Raw genomic sequence first — 21,083 nt, forward strand, 5'->3', positions numbered from 1 at the left:
CACATTATTGGTATCCCCACGCACGCTGTTTGAAGTTGAAGGCTGAGCAACTAGAAGTGAAAAGTGAATAAGTGAAGCCGGTAAACTATATACTAGTAAAAAATGATATATTGAGATTTAAACGATAATCATTTTTCGTGAAATTTTTATTAACTCTGCAAACTGAATTCATTCATCACCAGAGCCGGCGGCACTAGAGCCGGCGGTGTAGCAGAAATTACAACAAACTCATAACGAATAAAAAGAAGTACAGTAAAGTAAAGAAAAAACTTTGTAGATATAATTGATCCAAGATTTTTCAGTAAGGTACTATCACATGTAAGGCAAATTACGGACAGACTTTTTGATGAGAGAACCTGGCAGTTTCCTCGCAAAAATCTCCCAGCCAGTCATTTGGAACTGTTCTGACACTGAAACATCTGTCCAGTGGCGGCTACACCCTTACATACACAATTAGAGAAAACCTTGTCAACAGTTGCGGACCACGATCATTCAACCTGCGACTGGTAGATATGAAAAATTTTGTAGAATGGGAAAAATTTTCAATAGAAAATCTTAATCACTTCCTCCTACTATACAAGAGTCATATCAGCCAGGCTGTGATAGATATGTAAGCCTGTGGACCGCTACCTGTAACAACCTGAATGACCAGACGGTTAACAAGGAAGCCTAGCCTCAGGCCGGGTTGCGACGATAGAACTCTGGAAGTCGATCACACGTATATCACAAGTAGCATCCATCCTCGTATACTCACTCTAAGCTGTTAATGGAGATCTTCGCCTAAACTAAAATGTTGTCCTCCTCCTAAGCGCTAAGAAGCAGCGACCGACCCATGCAACGAGACGTAGTACCGAGTGAAGGCATCATGAGTGCTTGTGGGCGCAGGTATCCGGTGGATGCTGAAGGCGGTGCAACCTCTGCAGTGTAAACAAGGAACAACACATCTTGTGATACAATTAAATTTTTACGAGCAGGACTGGTGAGCCAGTGGAAAGCCTTTGTCAGAGAACCAGAAGCCACCGTGTGGGTCATCATTACATGACTAAGAACTGTGTTAAGAGCAGTGTTTCTTTCCTCACAATCAACATACCCTACCTCCTGAATTCATAACTTCGTCGCCTCATGCATCACTCAATCCCAGATAAGAATAGGAAGCCAGACTACAGAGACACCTGGTAGAATGTAGAAGGTAGGACATCACAAGAGATGATGGAAGGACTAGACAAAGAGTGTGTGTGCAGGTCAAGTACTTTATTTTTACCAGTCAGAAAAGGAAATATAAAATATAAGGTCAGCCCGTGGTTCAGCCAGGGGTGCCGAAGGGGCAGAGCTAAGAGCGAGACAACAAGGAGGAAATAGAGCACGATGGATGGCAGAAAACACGGAAATAAGCGGGAGAGCAAGAAATGATAATGCAAGGGTAAGAAGCGAAGCTGAGAGCTAATTTGAAAATTATGTAGCACTGAAGGTAAAAACGGGTCCACAACGGCGTAAGGAGGAAGTTCACTGAAAGATCAAGTGATAAGGATGAAAATATAAGGAAAACTGTTCAGATAAGATAATAAAACAGTAGCTGAGGAGCTTAACAGGAGATACGTAGTTCATTTTTTTAAGAGAAACTTGGAAAGATGCCAGAGAGAATGGAAACAGCGATGGAACAACAAAAAGATGAGTAAATCAGCACAAGAAAGGATGAAGTGACGAGTGTATGGAACAAACTGAGCCCCAGAAGGACTAAGTGACCTTCACGTTAAATTACTCTTGTAAAAAAAATATGACCTGTCAATTTTAAGTCAAAATAAATCTTCTGTATCAACTTCAAAATATTCCAGTTAAAAATTTCAGCTGTAAAAAGTAACAATTTACAGCGCAGAAATATTTATTTTAAGCAGTTTTCGTAAAAATTGTATATAAAAGAACAAAATAATCCTTATAATTTAATGAAAGCATTCAAAACACAAATTAAATTCATTTACGAGTTTCATTGCCTAGTGGTTTGTAATATTGACTCATATCTACAACCTAACTTCCCCTCAAGGAAGGTTCCTTGATGTTGGTGAGGGGCTCTTGATTTAGGGAATTAGATCTGTGTTCCAGTTCCCTGAATTAAGCCTGAATGCCTTCCACATCCCCCCCCCCAGGCGCTGTATAATCCTCCGGGTTTAGCGCTTCCCCCTTGATTATAATAATAATACAACCTAACTTAAAACAAAGATATTAGCACCAAGTGATGGTAAAATTAATCCAGAACCACCACGTCTCATCACTGACTCCTCTCAAGGTAACTTCCTGCATGTTTGTGACAGGTTCTTGATCCAGGGAACTGAGCTTGTGGCTCTTGATCCAGGGAACTGAGCTTGTGACTCTTGATCCAGGGAACTGAGCTTGTGGCTCTTGATCCAGGGAACTGAGCTTGTGACTCTTGATCCAGGGAACTGAGCTTGTGGCTCTTGATCCAGGGAACTGAGCTTGTGGCTCTTGATCCAGGGAACTGAGCTTGTGGCTCTTGATCCAGGGAACTGAGCTTGTGGCTCTTGATCCAGGGAACTGAGCTTGTGACTCTTGATCCAGGGAACTGAGCTTGTGGCTCTTGATCCAGGGAACTGAGCTTGTGACTCTTGATCCAGGGAACTGAGCTTGTGGCTCTTGATCCAGGGAACTGAGCTTGTGGCTCTTGATCCAGGGAACTGAGCTTGTGGCTCTTGATCCAGGGAACTGAGCTTGTGACTCTTGATCCAGGGAACTGAGCTTGTGGCTCTTGATCCAGGGAACTGAGCTTGTGGCTCTTGATCCAGGGAACTGAGCTTGTGGCTCTTGATCCAGGGAACTGAGCTTGTGGCTCTTGATCCAAGGAACTGAGCTTGTGGCTCTTGATCCAGGGAACTGAGCTTGTGACTCTTGATCCAGGGAACTGAGCTTGTGGCTCTTGATCCAGGGAACTGAGCTTGTGACTCTTGATCCAGGGAACTGAGCTTGTGGCTCTTGATCCAGGGAACTGAGCTTGTGGCTCTTGATCCAGGGAACTGAGCTTGTGGCTCTTGATCCAGGGAACTGAGCTTGTGACTCTTGATCCAGGGAACTGAGCTTGTGGCTCTTGATCCACGGAACTGAGCTTGTGGCTCTTGATCCAGGGAACTGAGCTTGTGGCTCTTGATCCAGGGAACTGAGCTTGTGGCTCTTGATCCAGGGAACTGAGCTTGTGGCTCTTGATCCAGGAAACTGAGCTTGTGGCTCTTGATCCAGGGAACTGAGCTTGTGGCTCTTGATCCAGGGAACTGAGCTTGTGGCTCTTGATCCAGGGAACTGAGCTTGTGGCTCTTGATCCAGGGAACTGAGCTTGTGACTCTTGATCCAGGGAACTGAGCTTGTGGCTCTTGATCCAGGGAACTGAGCTTGTGACTCTTGATCCAGGGAACTGAGCTTGTGGCTCTTGATCCAGGGAACTGAGCTTGTGGCTCTTGATCCAGGGAACTGAGCTTGTGGCTCTTGATCCAGGGAACTGAGCTTGTGGGTCTTGATCCAGGGAACTTAACTTGTGACTCTTGATCCAGGGAACTGAGCTTGTGGCTCTTGATCCATCGAACTGAACCTGTGGCTCTTGATCCAGGGAACTGAGCTTGTGACTCTTGATCCAGGGAACTGAGCTTGTGGCTCTTGATCCAGGGAACTGAGCTTGTGGCTCTTGATCCAGGGAACTGAGCTTGTGGCTCTTGATCCAGGGAACTGAACTTGTGACTCTTGATCCAGGGAACTGAGCTTGTGGCTCTTGATCCAGGGAACTGAGCTTGTGGCTCTTGATCCAGGGAACTGAACTTGTGGCTCTTGATCCAGGGAACTGAGCTTGTGGCTCTTGATCCAGGGAACTGAACTTGTGGCTCTTGATCCAGGGAACTGAGCTTGTGGCTCTTGATCCAGGGAACTGAGCTTGTGACTCTTGATCCAGGGAACTGAGCTTGTGACTCTTGATCCAGGGAACTGAGCTTGTGGCTCTTGATCCAGGGAACTGAGCGTGTGACTCTTGATCCAGGGAACTGAGCTTGTGACTCTTGATCCAGGGAACTGAGCGTGTGACTCTTGATCCAGGGAACTGAGCTTGTGACTCTTGATCCAGGGAACTGAACTTGTGGCTCTTGATCCAGGGAACTGAACTTGTGGCTCTTGATCCAGGGAACTGAGCTTGTGACTCTTGATCCAGGGAACTGAGCTTGTGGCTCTTGATCCAGGGAACTGAGCTTGTGGCTCTTGATCCAGGGAACTGAGCTTGTGGCTCTTGATCCAGGGAACTGAACTTGTGGCTCTTGATCCAGGGAACTGAACTTGTGGCTCTTGATCCAGGGAACTGAGCTTGTGACTCTTGATCCAGGGAACTGAGCTTGTGGCTCTTGATCCAGGGAACTGAGCTTGTGACTCTTGATCCAGGGAACTGAGCTTGTGGCTCTTGATCCAGGGAACTGAGCTTGTGACTCTTGATCCAGGGAACTGAGCTTGTAGCTCTTGATCCAGGGAACTGAGCTTGCGGCTTCTGATCCAAGGACTCCTCCTCTTGGAAGTTGCAGATCTCATTGGAATCCTTCCCTTAGGGAAGGATTCTACCGGGTGCAGCGCTCTCTCTTAGTTTAATAATAACAGTCACCGAGTGGACGAGTGGACACAACAGTGATATCAGTATCTAAGCGTCACAGATGATCATTATTATTATGTAAATATCAATAAGTGAATATCTACGTTATTTTTGCCATTCAGAATCGCTTACGAGTCACAAGGATGTTATTAAGTATTCATATCTGTGTTGGCTTGAGAAAGTTCTACAGACCCACACAGTTTCATAGATAAGAATGACATGGCTCAGGAGAAAAGGGATGAATAATGACAGGCAATATGGGTATTACAAGCGGGCTCAGGAATTGAGACTCAACCTTCCCCCAGCCAACAAAGATGAGTGAGAATGCACGAGCTGTCAGTACCCAGCCTGCAGGAACTGTCAGTACCCAGCCTGCAGGAGCTGTCGGTACCCAGCCTGCACCAGCTGTTAGTACCCAGCCTGCATAAGCTATCAGTACCCAGCCTGCACAAGCTATCAGTACCAAGCCTGTACGAGCTGGGAGTACCCAGCCTGCACAAGCTATCAGTACCCAGCCTGCACAATCTATCAGTACCCAGTCTGCACAAGCTATCAGTACCCAGCCTATGCCTACGAGCGTAGGCATAGGCGTTCAGATTTCGACGTTACCTTTTTTCTCGGCCACGTTGTTGCCAGACGTATCACGACCGCTTTCTGTTTTATCAATGTGCTTGTTTGTAGTTAAATATGTATGTTTTAACAGGTTTATGTAACCTACATATAAGAATTATCTAATGTTTATAATTATAACCATAATTTTTAAAGGGCTGGACGGGTAAGCTAGCGGAAGGCCTCGATCAGATGACCAAAAGCTCCTGACGAATCTTACCTAACCTAATATACCTTATACCTTTGATATACCTTTGAAGAGCTTCGAGAGTTTCTCTACTCTCTGAGCCCGGCCATGGGCCAGGCTCGTCTGGTGTTTGCCTGGTAAACTAGGCTGTAGCTGGTGGAGGCCCGCTGCCCCACATATCCATCATAGCCTTATTGATCTGGCACCTGGTGAAGGTACTTGTCCAGTTTCCTCTTGAAGGCTTCTACACTTGTTCCAGCCGTGTTTCTGGTATCTTCTGGTGAGATGTTGAATAGTCTGGGACCCCGGATGTTGATACAGTGTTCCCTTCCTAACCTATGTAACCTAACTTAACTGACTATAAATTAAGAAGAGGATATGAAAAATGTAAGCGTTGAGTACCACGTCAAAAAAATACGTATTAATATGCGACTAGGTTTAGGGAGACAATTTCAAGTTGTTGATTAGTTGGTGAAGAAGACAAATGCAGTTGAGTCGTTTATTGATGCAACCATTTAGCCACCATTGTGGTACCTGATAATGCCCAATGTTGGGCGAAACGTTGTACAGATGACTCTACTTCATATGTGTCTTTTATCAGGATAGGTTGGAGGATCACCCCGCCTGGGAGAGCGAGTAGCATGAAGGTCAGGCACTAATGGTTGTAGCATGATGAAGGTCAGGAAGTAATGGGTGTAAAATGGTCAGGCAGTAATGGTTGTAACATGCAGGTCAGTCAGTAATGGTAGTTACATGAAGGTCAGGCAGTAATGTTTGTAACATGAAGGTCAGGTAGTAATGGTAGTAGCATGAAGGTCAGGCAGTAATGGTTGTAACATGAAGGTCAGGAAGTAATGGGTGTAAAATGGTCAGGCAGTAATGGTAGTAACATGAAGGTCAGGCAGTAATGGTAGTAGCATGAAGGTCAGGCAGTAATGGTTGTAACATGAAGGTCAGGCAGTAATGGTAGTAACATGAAGGTCAGGCAGTAATGATTGTAACATGGTCAGGCAGTAATGGTAGTAACATGAAGGTCAGGCAGTAATGGTTGTAACATGAAGGTCAGGCAGTAATGGTTGTAACATGAAGGTCAGGCAGTAATGTTTGTAACATGAAGGTCAGGCAGTAATGGTTGTAACATGAAGGTCAGGCAGTAATGGTAGTAACATGAAGGTCAGGAAGTAATGGTTGTAACATGAAGGTCAGGCAGTAATGGTTGCAACATGAAGGTCAGGCAGTAATGGTTGTAACATGAAGGTCAGGCAGTAATGGTTGTAACATGAAGGTCAGGCAGTAATGGTTGCAACATGAAGGTCAGGCAGTAATGGTTGTAACATGAAGGTCAGGCAGTAATGGTAGTAACATGAAGGTCAGGCAGTAATGGTAGTAACATGAAGGTCAGGCAGTAATGGTTGTAACATGAAGGTCAGGCAGTAATGGTTGTAACATGAAGGTCAGGCAGTAATGGTTGCAACATGAAGGTCAGGCAGTAATGTTTGTAACATGAAGGTCAGGTAGTAATGGTAGTAACATGAAGGTCAGGCAGTAATGGTTGTAATATGAAGGTCAGGCAGTAATGGTAGTAACATGAAGGTCAGGCAGCAATGGTAGTAACACGAAGGTCAGGCAGTAATGGTTGTAACATGAAGGTCAGGCAGCAATGGTAGTAACACGAAGGTCAGGCAGTAATGGTTGTAACATGAAGGTCAGGCAGTAATGGTAGGAACATGAAGGTCAGGCAGTAATGGTAGTAACATGAAGGTCAGGCAGTAATGGTAGTAACAAGGTCAGGCAGTAATGGTAGTAACATGAAGGTCAGGCAGTAATGGTAGTAACATGAAGGTCAGGCAGTAATGGTAGTAACATGGAGGTCAGGCAGTAATGGTAGTAACATGAAGGTCAGGCAGTAATGGTAGTAACATGAAAGTCAGGCAGTAATAATAGTAACATGAAGGTCAGGCAGTAATGGTAGTAACATGAAGGTCAGGCAGTAATGGTAGTAACATGAAAGTCAGGCAGTAATAATAGTAACATGAAGGTCAGGCAGTAATGGTAGTAACATGAAGGTCAGGCAGTAATGGTAGTAACATGAAAGTCAGGCAGTAATGGTAGTAACATGAAGGTCAGGCAGTAATGGTTGTAACATGAAGGTCAGGCAGTAATGGTAGTAACATGAAGGTCAGGCAGTAATGGTTGTAACATGAAGGTCAGGCAGTAATGGTTGCAACATGAAGGTCAGGCAGTAATGGTTGTAACATGAAGGTCAGGCAGTAATGTTTGTAACATGAAGGTCAGGCAGTAATGGTTGTAACATGAAGGTCAGGCAGTAATGGTTGTAACATGAAGGTCAGGCAGTAATGGTTGTAACATGAAGGTCAGGCAGTAATGGTTGTAACATGAAGGTCAGGCAGTAATGGTTGCAACATGAAGGTCAGGCAGTAATGTTTGTAACATGAAGGTCAGGCAGTAATGGTTGTAACATGAAGGTCAGGCAGTAATGGTAGTAACATGAAGGTCAGGCAGTAATGGTTGTAACATGAAGGTCAGGCAGTAATGGTTGCAACATGAAGGTCAGGCAGTAATGGTTGTAACATGAAGGTCAGGCAGTAATGGTAGTAACATGAAGGTCAGGCAGTAATGGTAGTAACATGAAGGTCAGGCAGTAATGGTTGTAACATGAAGGTCAGGCAGTAATGGTTGTAACATGAAGGTCAGGCAGTAATGGTTGCAACATGAAGGTCAGGCAGTAATGTTTGTAACATGAAGGTCAGGTAGTAATGGTAGTAACATGAAGGTCAGGCAGTAATGGTTGTAATATGAAGGTCAGGCAGTAATGGTAGTAACATGAAGGTCAGGCAGTAATGGTAGTAACATGAAAGTCAGGCAGTAATGGTAGTAACATGGAGGTCAGGCAGTAATGGTAGTAACATGGAGGTCAGGCAGTAATGGTAGTAACATGAAGGTCAGGCAGTAATAATAGTAACATGAAGGTCAGGCAGTAATGGTAGTAACATGAAGGTCAGGCAGTAATGGTAGTAACATGGAGGTCAGGCAGTAATGGTAGTAACATGAAGGTCAGGCAGTAATGGTAGTAACATGAAAGTCAGGCAGTAATGGTAGTAACATGAAGGTCAGGCAGTAATGGTAGAAACATGAAAGTCAGGCAGTAATGGTAGTAACATAAAGGTCAGGCAGTAATGGTAGAAACATGAAAGTCAGGCAGTAATGGTAGTAACATGAAAGTCAGGCAGTAATGGTAGTAACATGAAAGTCAGGCAGTAATGGTAGTAACATGAAAGTCAGGCAGTAATGGTAGTAACATGTAGGTCAGGCAGTAATGGTAGTAACATGAAAATCAGGCAGTAATGGTAGAAACATGAAAGTCAGGCAGTAATGGTAGTAACATGAAGGTCAGGCAGTAATGGTAGTAACATGAAAGTCAGGCAGTAATGGTAGTAACATGAAAGTCAGGCAGTAGTGGTAGTAACATGAAGGTCAGACAGTAATGGTAGGAACATGAAGGTCAGGCAGTAATGGTAGTAACATGGAGGTCAGGCAGTAATGGTAGTAACATGAAGGTCAGGCAGTAATGGTAGTAACATGAAGGTCAGGCAGTAATGGTAGTAACATGAAAGTCAGGCAGTAATGGTAGTAACATGAAAGTCAGGCAGTAATGGTAGTAACATGAAGGTCAGGTAGTAATGGTAGTAACATGAAGGTCAGGCAGTAATGGTAGGAACATGAAGGTCAGGCAGTAATGGTAGTAACATGAAGGTCAGGCAATAATGGATGTAACATGAAGGTCAGGCAGTAATGGTAGTAACATGAAGGTCAGGCAGTAATGGTAGTAACATGAAGGTCAGGCAGTAACGGTTGTAACATGAAGGTCAGGCAGTAATGGTAGTAACATGAAGGTCAGGCAGTAATGGTAGTAGCATGGTCAGGCAGTAATGGTAGTAACATGAAGGTCAGGCAGTAATGGTAGTAACATGAAGGTCAGGCAGTAACGGTTGTAACATGAAGGTCAGGCAGTAATGATAGTAACATGAAGGTCAGGCAGTAATGGTAGTAACATGAAGGTCAGGCATTAATGGTAGTAACATGAAGGTCAGGCAGTAACGGTTGTAACATGAAGGTCAGGCAATAATGAATGTAACATGAAGGTCAGGCAGTAATGGTAGTAACATGAAGGTCAGGCAGTAATGGTAGTAACATGAAGATCAGGCAGTAACGGTTGTAACATGAAGGTCAGGCAGTAACGGTTGTAACATGAAGGTCAGGCAATAATGAATGTAACATGAAGGTCAGGCAGTAATGGTAGTAACATGAAGGTCAGGCAGTAATGGTAGTAACATGAAAGTCAGGCAGTAATGGTAGTAACATGAAGGTCAGGCAGTAATGGTAGTAACATGAAGGTCAGGCAGTAATGGTAGTAACATGAAGGTCAGGCAGTAATGGTAGTAACATGAAAATCAGGCAGTAATGGTAGTAACATGAAAGTCAGGCAGTAATGGTAGTAACATGAAGGTCAGGCAGTAATGGTAGTAACATGAAGGTCAGGCAGTAATGGTAGTAACATGAAGGTCAGGCAGTAATGGTAGTAACATGAAGGTCAGGCAGTAATGGTAGTAACATGAAGGTCAGGCAGTAATGGTAGTAACATGAAGGTCAGGCAGTAATGGTAGTAACATGAAAGTCAGGCAGTAATGGTAGTAACATGAAAGTCAGGCAGTAATGGTAGTAACATGAAGGTCAGGCAGTAATGGTAGTAACATGAAGGTCAGGCAGTAATGGTAGTAACATGAAGGTCAGGCAGTAATGGTAGTAACATGAAGGTCAGGCAGTAATGGTAGTAACATGAAGGTCAGGCAGTAATGGTAGTAACATGAAGGTCAGGCAGTAGTGGTAGTAACATGAAGGTCAGGCAGTAATGGTAGTAACATGAAAGTCAGGCAGTAATGGTAGTAACATGAAAGTCAGGCAGTAATGGTAGTAACATGAAGGTCAGGCAGTAATGGTAGTAACATGAAAGTCAGGCAGTAATGGTAGTAACATGAAAGTCAGGCAGTAATGGTAGAAACATTACTGGTGCAGCAGACGTGCTGATGCTGTACTCTCTCCCTCACAATTACTCTCACCGGGGCATGAAGCATCCATCCCTCCATGACTCGTAGGTCCCAAATTTCCCTGAAAAGAACATGTGGATGGAACCTTTAAGAGCATGTGTGGGTGATAACTAATTTTCTCAGGCTTGCTATCAGACGAAGGATGATAGCAACAGAATGATAGGCAAGAAAATGTAGATGACTGTTGGGCAAGCTATTAGGTGGGTATTAGCTGAGGAGGGGCATGATGGGCGAGCATGTGCTGGGCTTCCTGTCCTTTTGCGCCCCGACAATTATCTTGCCCACCAGGGCATTGATCACGTCTGAAGTGATGCTCTCGTAGTGCACGATAGTGTCCTCGTAGAGCAACACTGTTTTCTAAATGTAAGGCTGTCTGTTGGTAGTGTAATAGTGTTCTGGTAGTGTAAGATTGTGTACTTTTAGTCTAAGACTCTCCTAGAAGTCTGTGACTTGGGTTATGTTGGTTCTCGAGGTCCAGGACCTGAGTTATAATTGAATTGTCAAGGTTTAACATTTGTTAATGGTGTACTGGTGTTCTGGTAGGACCATCTCTTAAGTAGAAAGCATTATGTACAAGATTTAGGTATAATAATATGGGATGATGTAGGTATCACTTAAGGGAACATAGTAAGGTAAATGCTGTGAAGGTCAGAAAAAGGACAGAAGACGTATATCAGACTTGGAAAATGTACTGAAATCATTTATCGCCGGCTAAGGACCAGTATAATAAAATATTTAAGCTATTGGGAAAGCCTCTAAGTACTTGGAATGCACTCTGTAGCGGTATAAATGAGAGATAACTGATAATGTCTACCTAGAAGATACTGGAGGGCATGGACCCAAATCTACACATTACCACAACTTACTGGTGTGTAAAATAAACCCAGTGAAAGTAGGGGTTTCATGGACACAATAAACAAACACTATACCAACATTTGTGGCTCAAGAGATGTCATTCTGCTACCAGCGGATGCCAGAAATATTGCCGGGACATGTGTAAGTCTTCAAGATGGTAGTGAACTAATAAGTCTGCTAAGTGCAAGATCAACCGGTCTGTGATGACATTGTCATCCAGTGGGCCACAAAGAGTAACAACCTGATTGAACAGGCAGTCGTTAAGAGAGATTGGCTTCAGGCTGGTCTGCAAGGGAAGGAAAAATCTTGAAACAGGTCACGTGTATATATATATGTATGTATATATATGTATGTGTGTTTGTGTACTCACCTAGTTGTACTCACCTAGTTGAGGTTGCAGGGGTCGAGTCCGAGCTCCTGGCCCCACCTCTTCACTGGTCGCTGCTAGGTCACTCTCCCTGAACCGTGAGCTTTATCATACGTCTGTGTGTGTGTGTGTGTGTGTGTGTGTGTGTGTGTGTGTGTGTGTGTGTGTGTGTGTGTGTGTGTGTGTGTGTGTGTGTGTGTGTGTGCACGTGTGCGTGTGTGCATGAGTGAAAAGCTAAACTGGTGTGAGTCATTCAGTTCATGAGGTGGTGGAGGCTGGATCCACCGAAGGTGAAACAGACAAGTAACCTATTTGTACACACCTTGTGGAAACTTCCGCACTGTGCTGTTACCCTAGTCTCTATAATAGCTACATATTGTAAATAAAAATTAGCTATGTTTTTCCTTTCATATTCTATCATACAAGTTGGCTTACGTACATAAGACAATGAGATTTTAAGCTGGGAAGTAGAGCAGTCAGAATGGCGTCAAGTTTTCCACTTCGGGTTCAGTAGCAACAGCAGCTTTCAAGGTTTCCCTCCCACAAAGCTGGAGTTACTATTACGTAAGAATTACCATCTCTCAAAATGACCCATCCCACACAGGATGGAAACGGAAGAATAGGAATGTCATCAAAGAGAATTAATCAAGTAATGTTTGAATTCGCTCTGATCAGGGAGAACATGTTTGGACTACATTATTTAGATTGTAACATTTGGAGTGTCGTATTTCATGAAACCCATGAGCATCATTGAGCGCACAGTGGTGAAGGCTGGATCCTCCGCCCGTTAATGCCGCCCATGGAGTGGAGCACAACAGCAGATAAAACTAGAAGATGACCCAACACAAGGTCGGCCAGACGTGGTGGGGTCTGGAGAGCTCCTTAGGTTTGCTCTGTGATCTTTAACCTCAGAATTGTTACTGCTTACAGATATCTCTCAGTTTTATCTGCTGCCTTAAGGATGTGTTATGTATTGTTCGTATTGTTGCTTCTCAAAACTCACCTGTGTTCCTTAACTCCTGTACTCACATTGTTGTGGTTGCTGGGGTCGAGCCTCGGCTCCTGGTCTGTGTCAACTGGATGTTTAATTTGGATCTTGTGAACCTCAGCATAAGTGTCGAAACTGTTGTGTTGTTTTGGACCAACTTATTTGTTGGCTTTGCAAACAGTTTGATAGCCAGAAAGTCTGCGTACAGATCTCTATGATGTATTAGACAGAGGGGGAATTATCAGCACTTGTGTAAAACATGCATCACCTGGTGTGGTCCAAATATAACAGTTCCCTTCTAACACCTACAAACAGTCCCCACGCAAACACAATGACCTCCTCCCCTACACAGTCCCTACCATCCACACAGTCCTCCACCCACACAGTTCTCCATTCATACAATCATCACCCACACAGTCCCCATCACCCACACAATCTCTTCATAAACACACTCCCCATCACCCACACAATCCTCCACCATTCATACAATCTCCATCATAAACACAATCCCCATCATCCACAACCTTCCTCCACCATCCACACAATTCTCCCCATCACACAATCCTACACGCTATGTATCCTAAGACCCCCCTACGCTATGTATGTGATAGTATCGGACATGTGTGTTAGGGCAGAGTCCATATAGAACTGATCGGATAGCTATGTTACATTGTGATGATAGGGCTTCCATTGTATGATAGGGCGGATATTTATAACCATGTATCATAGTGGTGATGATGATAGGGCAGAGTGGTGGTGATCGGACATGGTGGTGATGATAGGGCAGAGTGGTGGTGATCGGACATGGTGGTGATGATAGGGCAGAGTGGTGGTGATCGGACATGGTGGTGATGATAGGGCAGAGTGGTGGTGATCGAACATGGTGGTGATGATAGGGCAGAGTGGTGGTGATCGGACATGGTGGTGATGATAGGGCAGAGTGGTGGTGATCGGACATGGTGGTGATGATAAAGCAGAGTACTGGTGATCGGACATGGTGGTGATGATAGGGCAGAGTGGTGGTGATCGGACATGGTGGTGATGATAGGGCAGAGTGGTGGTGATGGGACATGGTGGTGATGATAGGGCAGAGTGGTGGTGATCGGACATGGTGGTGATGATAGGGCAGAGTGGTGGTGATCGAACATGGTGGTGATGATAGGGCAGAGTGGTGGTGATCGGACATGGTGGTGATCGGACATGGTGGTGATGATAGGGCAGAGTGGTGGTAATCGGACATGGTGGTGATGATAGGGCAGAGTGGTGGTGATCGGACATGGTGGTGATGATAGGGCAGAGTGGTGGTGATCGGACATGGTGGTGATGATAGGGCAGAGTGGTGGTGATGGGACATGGTGGTGATGATAGGGCAGAGTGGTGGTGATGGGACATGGTGGTGATGATAGGGCGGAGTGGTGGTGATGGGACATGGTGGTGATGATAGGGCAGAGTGGTGGTGATGGGACATGGTGGTGATGATGATAGGGCAGAGTGGTGGTGATGGGACATGGTGGTGATGATAGGGCAGAGTGGTGGTGATGGGACATGGTGGTGATGATAGGGCGTGGTGATGAGTGGTGGTGATGGGACATGGTGGTGATGATAGGGCAGAGTGGTGGTGATGGGACATGGTGGTGATGATAGGGCGGAGTGGTGATGGGACATGGTGGTAATGATAGGGCAGAGTGGTGGTGATGGGACATGGTGGTGATGATAGGGCAGAGTGGTGGTGATGGGACATGGTGGTGATGATAGGGCAGAGTGGTGGTGATCGGACATGGTGGTGATGATAGGGCAGAGTGGTGGTGATGGGACATGGTGGTGATGATAGGGCAGAGTGGTGGTGATGGGACATGGTGGTGATGATAGGGCAGAGTGGTGGTGATGGGACATGGTGGTGATGATAGGGCAGAGTGGTGGTGATGGGACATGGTGGTGATGATAGGGCAGAGTGGTGGTGATGGGACATGGTGGTGATGATAGGGCAGTGGTGATGTGGTGGTGATAGGGCAGAGTGGTGGTGACATGGTGGTGATGATGATAGGGACATGAGATAGGGTGGTGATCGGACATGGTGGTAATGATAGGGCAGAGTGGTGGTGATCGAACATGGTGGTAATGATAGGGCAGAGTGGTGGTGATGGGACACACTGGTGTGAGAGATAGTGGCAGTGACGTGGTGGTGTGAGTTAGTAGTGGTGATTGAAGAGTTATGATAGCCACTTGTTGGTGGAGCAGTAGTAGTGTTGCCAGGGGCATCACACTTACCACACACTTAACACACCACTTCCTGCACACTAAACGCCACACTTCCTGCCCTCCCCCCTCTTACCCACCACACCTTCCCATCCCTCACCGCCCGCTCTCCTTACAGGTTTAGCGTAGGTAACGTATTACCTAACCAGATAATACGTAACCTGCGCGTATGTCACAGCAGGCTGGTATACTCTTACTAAAAAAGAAGTCGGACAACCAACACTGTAATCATGGTGAACGTGGGTTTTTGCACGTTCTGTAAATCGCTGCCTTCTCCAAAACCCTTTCTTTTATGTAGGATCTAGAGTTCTCCCATCCCTCATTCCCTCACTGTGGTAATACCAGTAAACTCAAATGTACCGGAATTATATATTGATATAGTGTTGCTTGAAGGGTGAAGTGAATGTAACAGGCGTATTGAACACCTTACTTTCTTCATGCAATAATTTGTGTTGTATGTAGAAAGTTAAGAGTAATCTCTTTGGTGTTTGGAGTTGACTGGTCAGGGAGGGTTACTCTGAATCATGACGGCTGCATGTGCGGACTGACCACATAATCTTTACTCTTCACTGCTGTGGTCTCCATATTAACAACCTCTCGGTTCGACTGATGAAACTTGCTGTGAAAGCGAAGCATTTCTGAATAAAGATACGTAACTTACACCTGTCTTACGTATCTACTTGCCGGTATTGTATACCATTATTATATTCACATGAGAACTGCACACACACACACACACACACACACACACACACACACACACACACACACACACACACACACACACACACACACACACACACACACACACACACACACACACACACACACACACACACACACACACACACATACACGCACACACACACACACACACACACACACACACACACACACACACACACACACACACCCACACACGCACACACACACACACACGCACACACACACACACACATACACGCACACACACACACACACACACACACACACACACACACACACACACACACACACACACACACACGCACACACACACACACACACACACACACACACACACACACACACACACACACACACACACACACACACACACACACACACACACACACACACACACACACGCACACACACTCATTCACCGTAAGTTTCAAGTCAAAACTACCTAGCATTTTCAATATATCTTGCGGAAACAAAGCGAAGGAAACCACGAAACAAGGACAAACAGAGAGCGAGTCGCTGTGGCTATGACCTCCACAGCACTCAACAAATAGCTGGATCACATACCCGGAATAACAAATAATTGTCACAATAATTAATAAAGAATAATACATAGTGTCAGGAAATTCCTCGACCCCGGAAGAGAAAATGAAGATAGCATAAACGCTTACCCTGACAATTACTATATTGGTCGTAATGAAATGTGGTGGTGGTGGTTTTGTTCGTCAGGAAATAACAGTGTGTCTCCTCTCACGGGTCTTGAAAAATGGAATGGAGGTGATGTTATTCTCTGTAGAGAAAATACTAGAGATGTATTACTTATACCACACCTTTGCTAGTTTTTCTTCGGTGTTAGAAGCTTGATTGAGTCATCGTCTCAGTGTTGTGACCGTGTTAGATATTTACGTCATCTTAGTTCTTTTTCCCTCTGTCGAAGTTATAGAGATACGTCACTCTTAACAGAACTGTATTTGTTACCTTTGTTTTCAAGTGTAGCGCTTGGCCTCTTAAAAACACTGTAGAACGTATTATCTGATTTCTTTTTTGTCACCTGTCACAGGTGCGCAGTAAAAGATTACACTTGACACAGATGATTGTGTGTGTTTGTGTGTATATGTGTATGCATGCGGGCGTGCATATGTATGTATGTATGCTGAACAACCCATCAAGGGAATTATATCAGCAATATCATTATTTTTGATAACTTATTGGAACATGTGTGTGTGTGTGTGTGTGTGTGTGTGTGTGTGTGTGTGTGTGTGTGTGTGTGTGTGTGTGTGTGTATGTGTGTAATGTTGTGCCGAATAAGTAAAACTTGTGATTTTGGCTTAAATAGTAAAGCACTTCTTACCCAATAGGACAAGCGAAAATTTGTGTATGCAATAATTTGGCAAAAAAATCATTGTGAATCTAACGAAAAAAATATATTTCAGTGTGTTTGTTATTAAATTATTGAAAACTTATATAAAATGTATTTAGTTGGATTACGCTGAATTAAACTGCGCTTTTTATAAGGTTAGGTAAGTTTTCTAAGGTTCTTTTGGTACAAAATCATTAATTACAGGGTGTCCACAGAAACACTCCCTGATTTCAAACAGGTATAACGTTTAAAGGCACTCAATGTGCGTCCCTCTGGTTGCTCGGCAAACATCGGTGCGATAATCCAGTTCAGGGTCCAGACGCTCTGCAGCATATCTGGTGTTATGCAAACTGCTTCAGTGATCGAAACTTTCAGCTCCTCCAGGGTTGTAGGTAGTGCTGGTACGTAAACTGTGCTCTTCACGTATCCCCAAAGAAAGAAGTCACAAATAGGTCTGGTGACTTCGCAGGCTACTTGCAGAGGTCACCGGACCTGTGACTTCTTTCTTTCTTTGGGGGTATGTGAAGAGCACAGTTTACGTACCACCACTACCTGCAACCCTGGAGGAGCTGAAAATTTCGATCACTGAAGCAGTTCGCATGATAACACCAGATATGCTGCAGAGCATCTGGACCGAACTGGACTATCATATCGATGTTTACCGAGCAACCAGAGGGACGCTCATTGAGTGCCTTTAATGCTACCCTATACCACATGAAACTAAATGAAATCCTGCATCTGAAGCTACTGTGAAAGATTATTACAATAAAGTTACATGTTATGCCTGTTTGAAATCAGGGAATGTTTTTGTGGACACCCTAATTCATAATGTGCTTTGCCTCATAAAAAAAATATATATATACATATTTCTTTACTAACTCTGGAGTATTTTTTGTTACAGGTGGAAGTGGTGGTGGTGGAAGCAGTGGTAGCGTGCCCGTGAAGCGAGGACGTGGTCGCCCTCGCCTGCTGCCCCTGGGCCCTGGTCATCAGGGCACCCGCACCCCTCCTGCACTGCCCCTAGCCCTAGGCACTGCCCTCAACACGCCCAAGCCAGATGAAAACGCCCAAAAGCCCTTTGGGTTCTACACGTGAAGAGGAGGCATTCATTGCCCCTAGCTCTTATCACACAGCATCTTAATAAACTCCTTCCAGGGCCCAGCACATAGTTGAAGTGTCATTGTGTGAGCAACCCGCTCGCCTTATGTCTGGACATTGTTTGTGAGGCTCAGCTTACATCTGCAAGTGTGGGAGCCTCGGGATGGTTGAGGGCACGTCCTAGCAAACTTGACCTATTTCAATCTCAGCTTTATGTGAGGGTCGCTCGATGCGAGTTTGTTTCAAAACAGTGGAACTACTGTTTATCAGGGAAATTCCACCTTAGTCTGTCGGGAAGGTTCACCTTAGTTTATCGGGGAAGGTTCACCTCAGTCTATTGGGAGGTCTATGTTTAACTTTAGCTTAAGTAAACCATCATTCTCAATCCAGTCTTTATGTTAACTGATGACATCTTCCATTTGATATAATTTAAAAGACACTTCATATGCATTTCTTGACAGTATCTATAATTTTAACCTCCTAGGAATTTGTTTTAAATTGGGACAGTTTTTTCATTTTGTGATACTGTGGTGAGGGGCCCCGCCCAGACAGATACCAGATAGCTCAAGTGGTAGCGTGGTGGTGCTGAGAGTTGTGGGTGAATGTGACGATCATACACCATATTTGCAATTCATATAGTGTATATACACCGGAAAGTGTGTATATCTTGTATATACACCGAGAGGTTCGTGTTTGTGTAGATTCACATACAGTTGTGTATCCACAAAGTCACGCATCATATGAGAAAAACGTTAAATAACATAACGACAAGAATTAAATACAGTAACTCTCTATGATGCGTCGATGTGTGTGTACACACAGTATGTTTATATACACACAGTTTACTGCAGTCCCTATTGCAGGGTATAAATTTTTATGAATTTCAGTCTACTGGTGGAATACTGCCTTAATGACCCACGCGCACTCGATGACTATTAAACTTTACAAACTAAAGGTAGTCAGCTGATTATGGCCGCTGTTCTGGTATGTGGTAGTTTTGGTGTGAGGTGTAGCGATACACCCCTCCCGCTTGTGGGGCGCACCTCCTCTTGCTCAATAACGTTAACACGCGGCGCCTTAAACTTCCAAAAAAAAAAAAAAAAAGGCCCAGACACATACAGGAATGCAATTTTGATTATAGAAAAAGGGTAAGAACGAGCTTATGTTGCGCTTATAGGCAGACTTGTTTGACACACGAAACAGCAGAGTTGAACTGGTGCACCAGCGGTACAGGTAAGTTCCTAGGCTAACACCGGGAACTCTAAAACTTATCATGATAGTATCCAGGTCTTTTGGACTCACTTGTTGTACGAAGATGAGTGTAGTGTTTTATCATTTTAAGTATTATAACAAACGGGTGTGTCGTTAAGAACGGTGCACCCCAAACAACATTAAGTTTGGGGATTTCAACCCTGGGCGAGGTAGTGATCTGGTGACTCCTGAGCCGGAGGATTGCTTGCTTGGTGGCCCACTTGGTGTTAATTCGTTTACTGGACTTCACCTGTGGCAGTCTTGTCACTCTGGATCAACGTGGTCTTTGTATGGCTCAAAAAATTATTTCAGCTCTCCAAATTTGATCCTCAGCCCGAGGAGTGGAGTCGTTCCTAGCAGGTGTAAACAAGATTAGTGTTAGCGTTAAGTGTTTGCATTAGAAGTTCTAACAGAGGAAACTTATTAGTTAATGTAAAACTAATATTTATAAGTTAATTTATTTGTTAATTTTAAACATTCAGCTAACTAAAAGGGTGTTCCAAATACCATAGAGTTTTCAGGATTTGCTGGACAGAGACATTTATATGTCATGTCATTTTTTATTACCATTACTGTGAAAAATATAATTTTTCCACCAATATATGTAAATCAAGACTGTAATAGATAAATTGTTGAACGCCTGTTGTGTTATTTACCCTCCGTGTGGAAGATACCGTCACTAACAGCCGTCACTAACCGGCCCCCAGTGAGCCTCCACCTACAAATGAGCTGACGCACATGGCTTCAGACAGTATGTTGATCTGTGTTCTTATGTTGGCAGACTATTCTGATAGTTTGTCTCCTTATGTTGCCACTGTGTTGACAGTTGTTGATCTGTCTCGTCATGTTGATAGGCAGTATGTTGATGATCTGTCTCTTCGTGTTGACAGGCAGTATGTTGATCAGCCTCGTCATGATGACTGTTGTTAATCTTGTCACGTTGACAGGATATTGATCTGTCTTACGTTGACGGTATGCTGTTGATTTGTTTTGTCATGTTGACAGTATGTTGTTGGTTTGTCTTGTCATTTAGTGTTATACCTCTCCCTGTCTTTAAAGCATTCTGTAACTTTACGAAGATAGAGGCGAATACACATTTGCTTCATACACGACATCCATGGTCTCCTCAAGAAAAATTCCTTGATGCAGGTGAGGGGTCTCTTGATCTAAGGGATTTGACCTGTGCTCCAATCTCCTGAATCAAGCCTAAATGCCTTCCATTACCCTTGTTGGGAGACACTTGTTCTCTTTCCTGACGAATGAAACCACAACAGTCTCCCAGGCGCTGTATCACCCCTACGGATCTAACAATCCCTCTCATTCCCCATGAATGTAAGAATAACAACATTAATGGTGTTAGAATATTGTGAAAATACAGGCTGTTGGTGAGGAAGCTTAGGTAAGTGCAAAGGAAACCTTGGCAAACTAAATGGAGTTTTAGAAAGGAACAGGAACTTTAAATAAGGAGCTGGGCAATGTAGGTAAAGAACGGAGAGTTTCAGGTAAGGAGCAGGAAATTTTAAGTAAGGAGTGAGGAGTTTTAAGTAAGGAGTGGGGAATTTTAGGTAAGGATTGAAGGAGATGAATCAAGGAACGAAATGAGACAAAGAATGAGGGATATGAAATAAAGAGGGTGGAGGTG

At 44.3% G+C, this 21,083-nt stretch overlaps 1 protein-coding gene across 2 annotated transcripts in view; it reads left to right on the top strand.

Moving 5' to 3' along the window:
• Ino80 (chromatin-remodeling ATPase INO80) overlaps positions 1–20,096 on the top strand; it is a 754,916-nt gene extending 734,820 nt beyond the window's left edge. For both annotated transcript variants that reach the window (XM_070098261.1, XM_070098262.1), the window contains exon 33: positions 17,994–20,096. In XM_070098261.1, the coding sequence (XP_069954362.1) occupies positions 17,994–18,187 (194 nt within the window). In that variant the 3' untranslated portion in view covers positions 18,188–20,096. The remainder of the gene's footprint in view (positions 1–17,993) is intronic.
• The last annotated feature ends 987 nt before the right edge of the window (positions 20,097–21,083 follow it).

Source organism: Cherax quadricarinatus, chromosome 61 (genome assembly GCF_038502225.1).
Source record: "Cherax quadricarinatus isolate ZL_2023a chromosome 61, ASM3850222v1, whole genome shotgun sequence".
NCBI classification, from domain to species: domain Eukaryota; kingdom Metazoa; phylum Arthropoda; class Malacostraca; order Decapoda; family Parastacidae; genus Cherax; species Cherax quadricarinatus.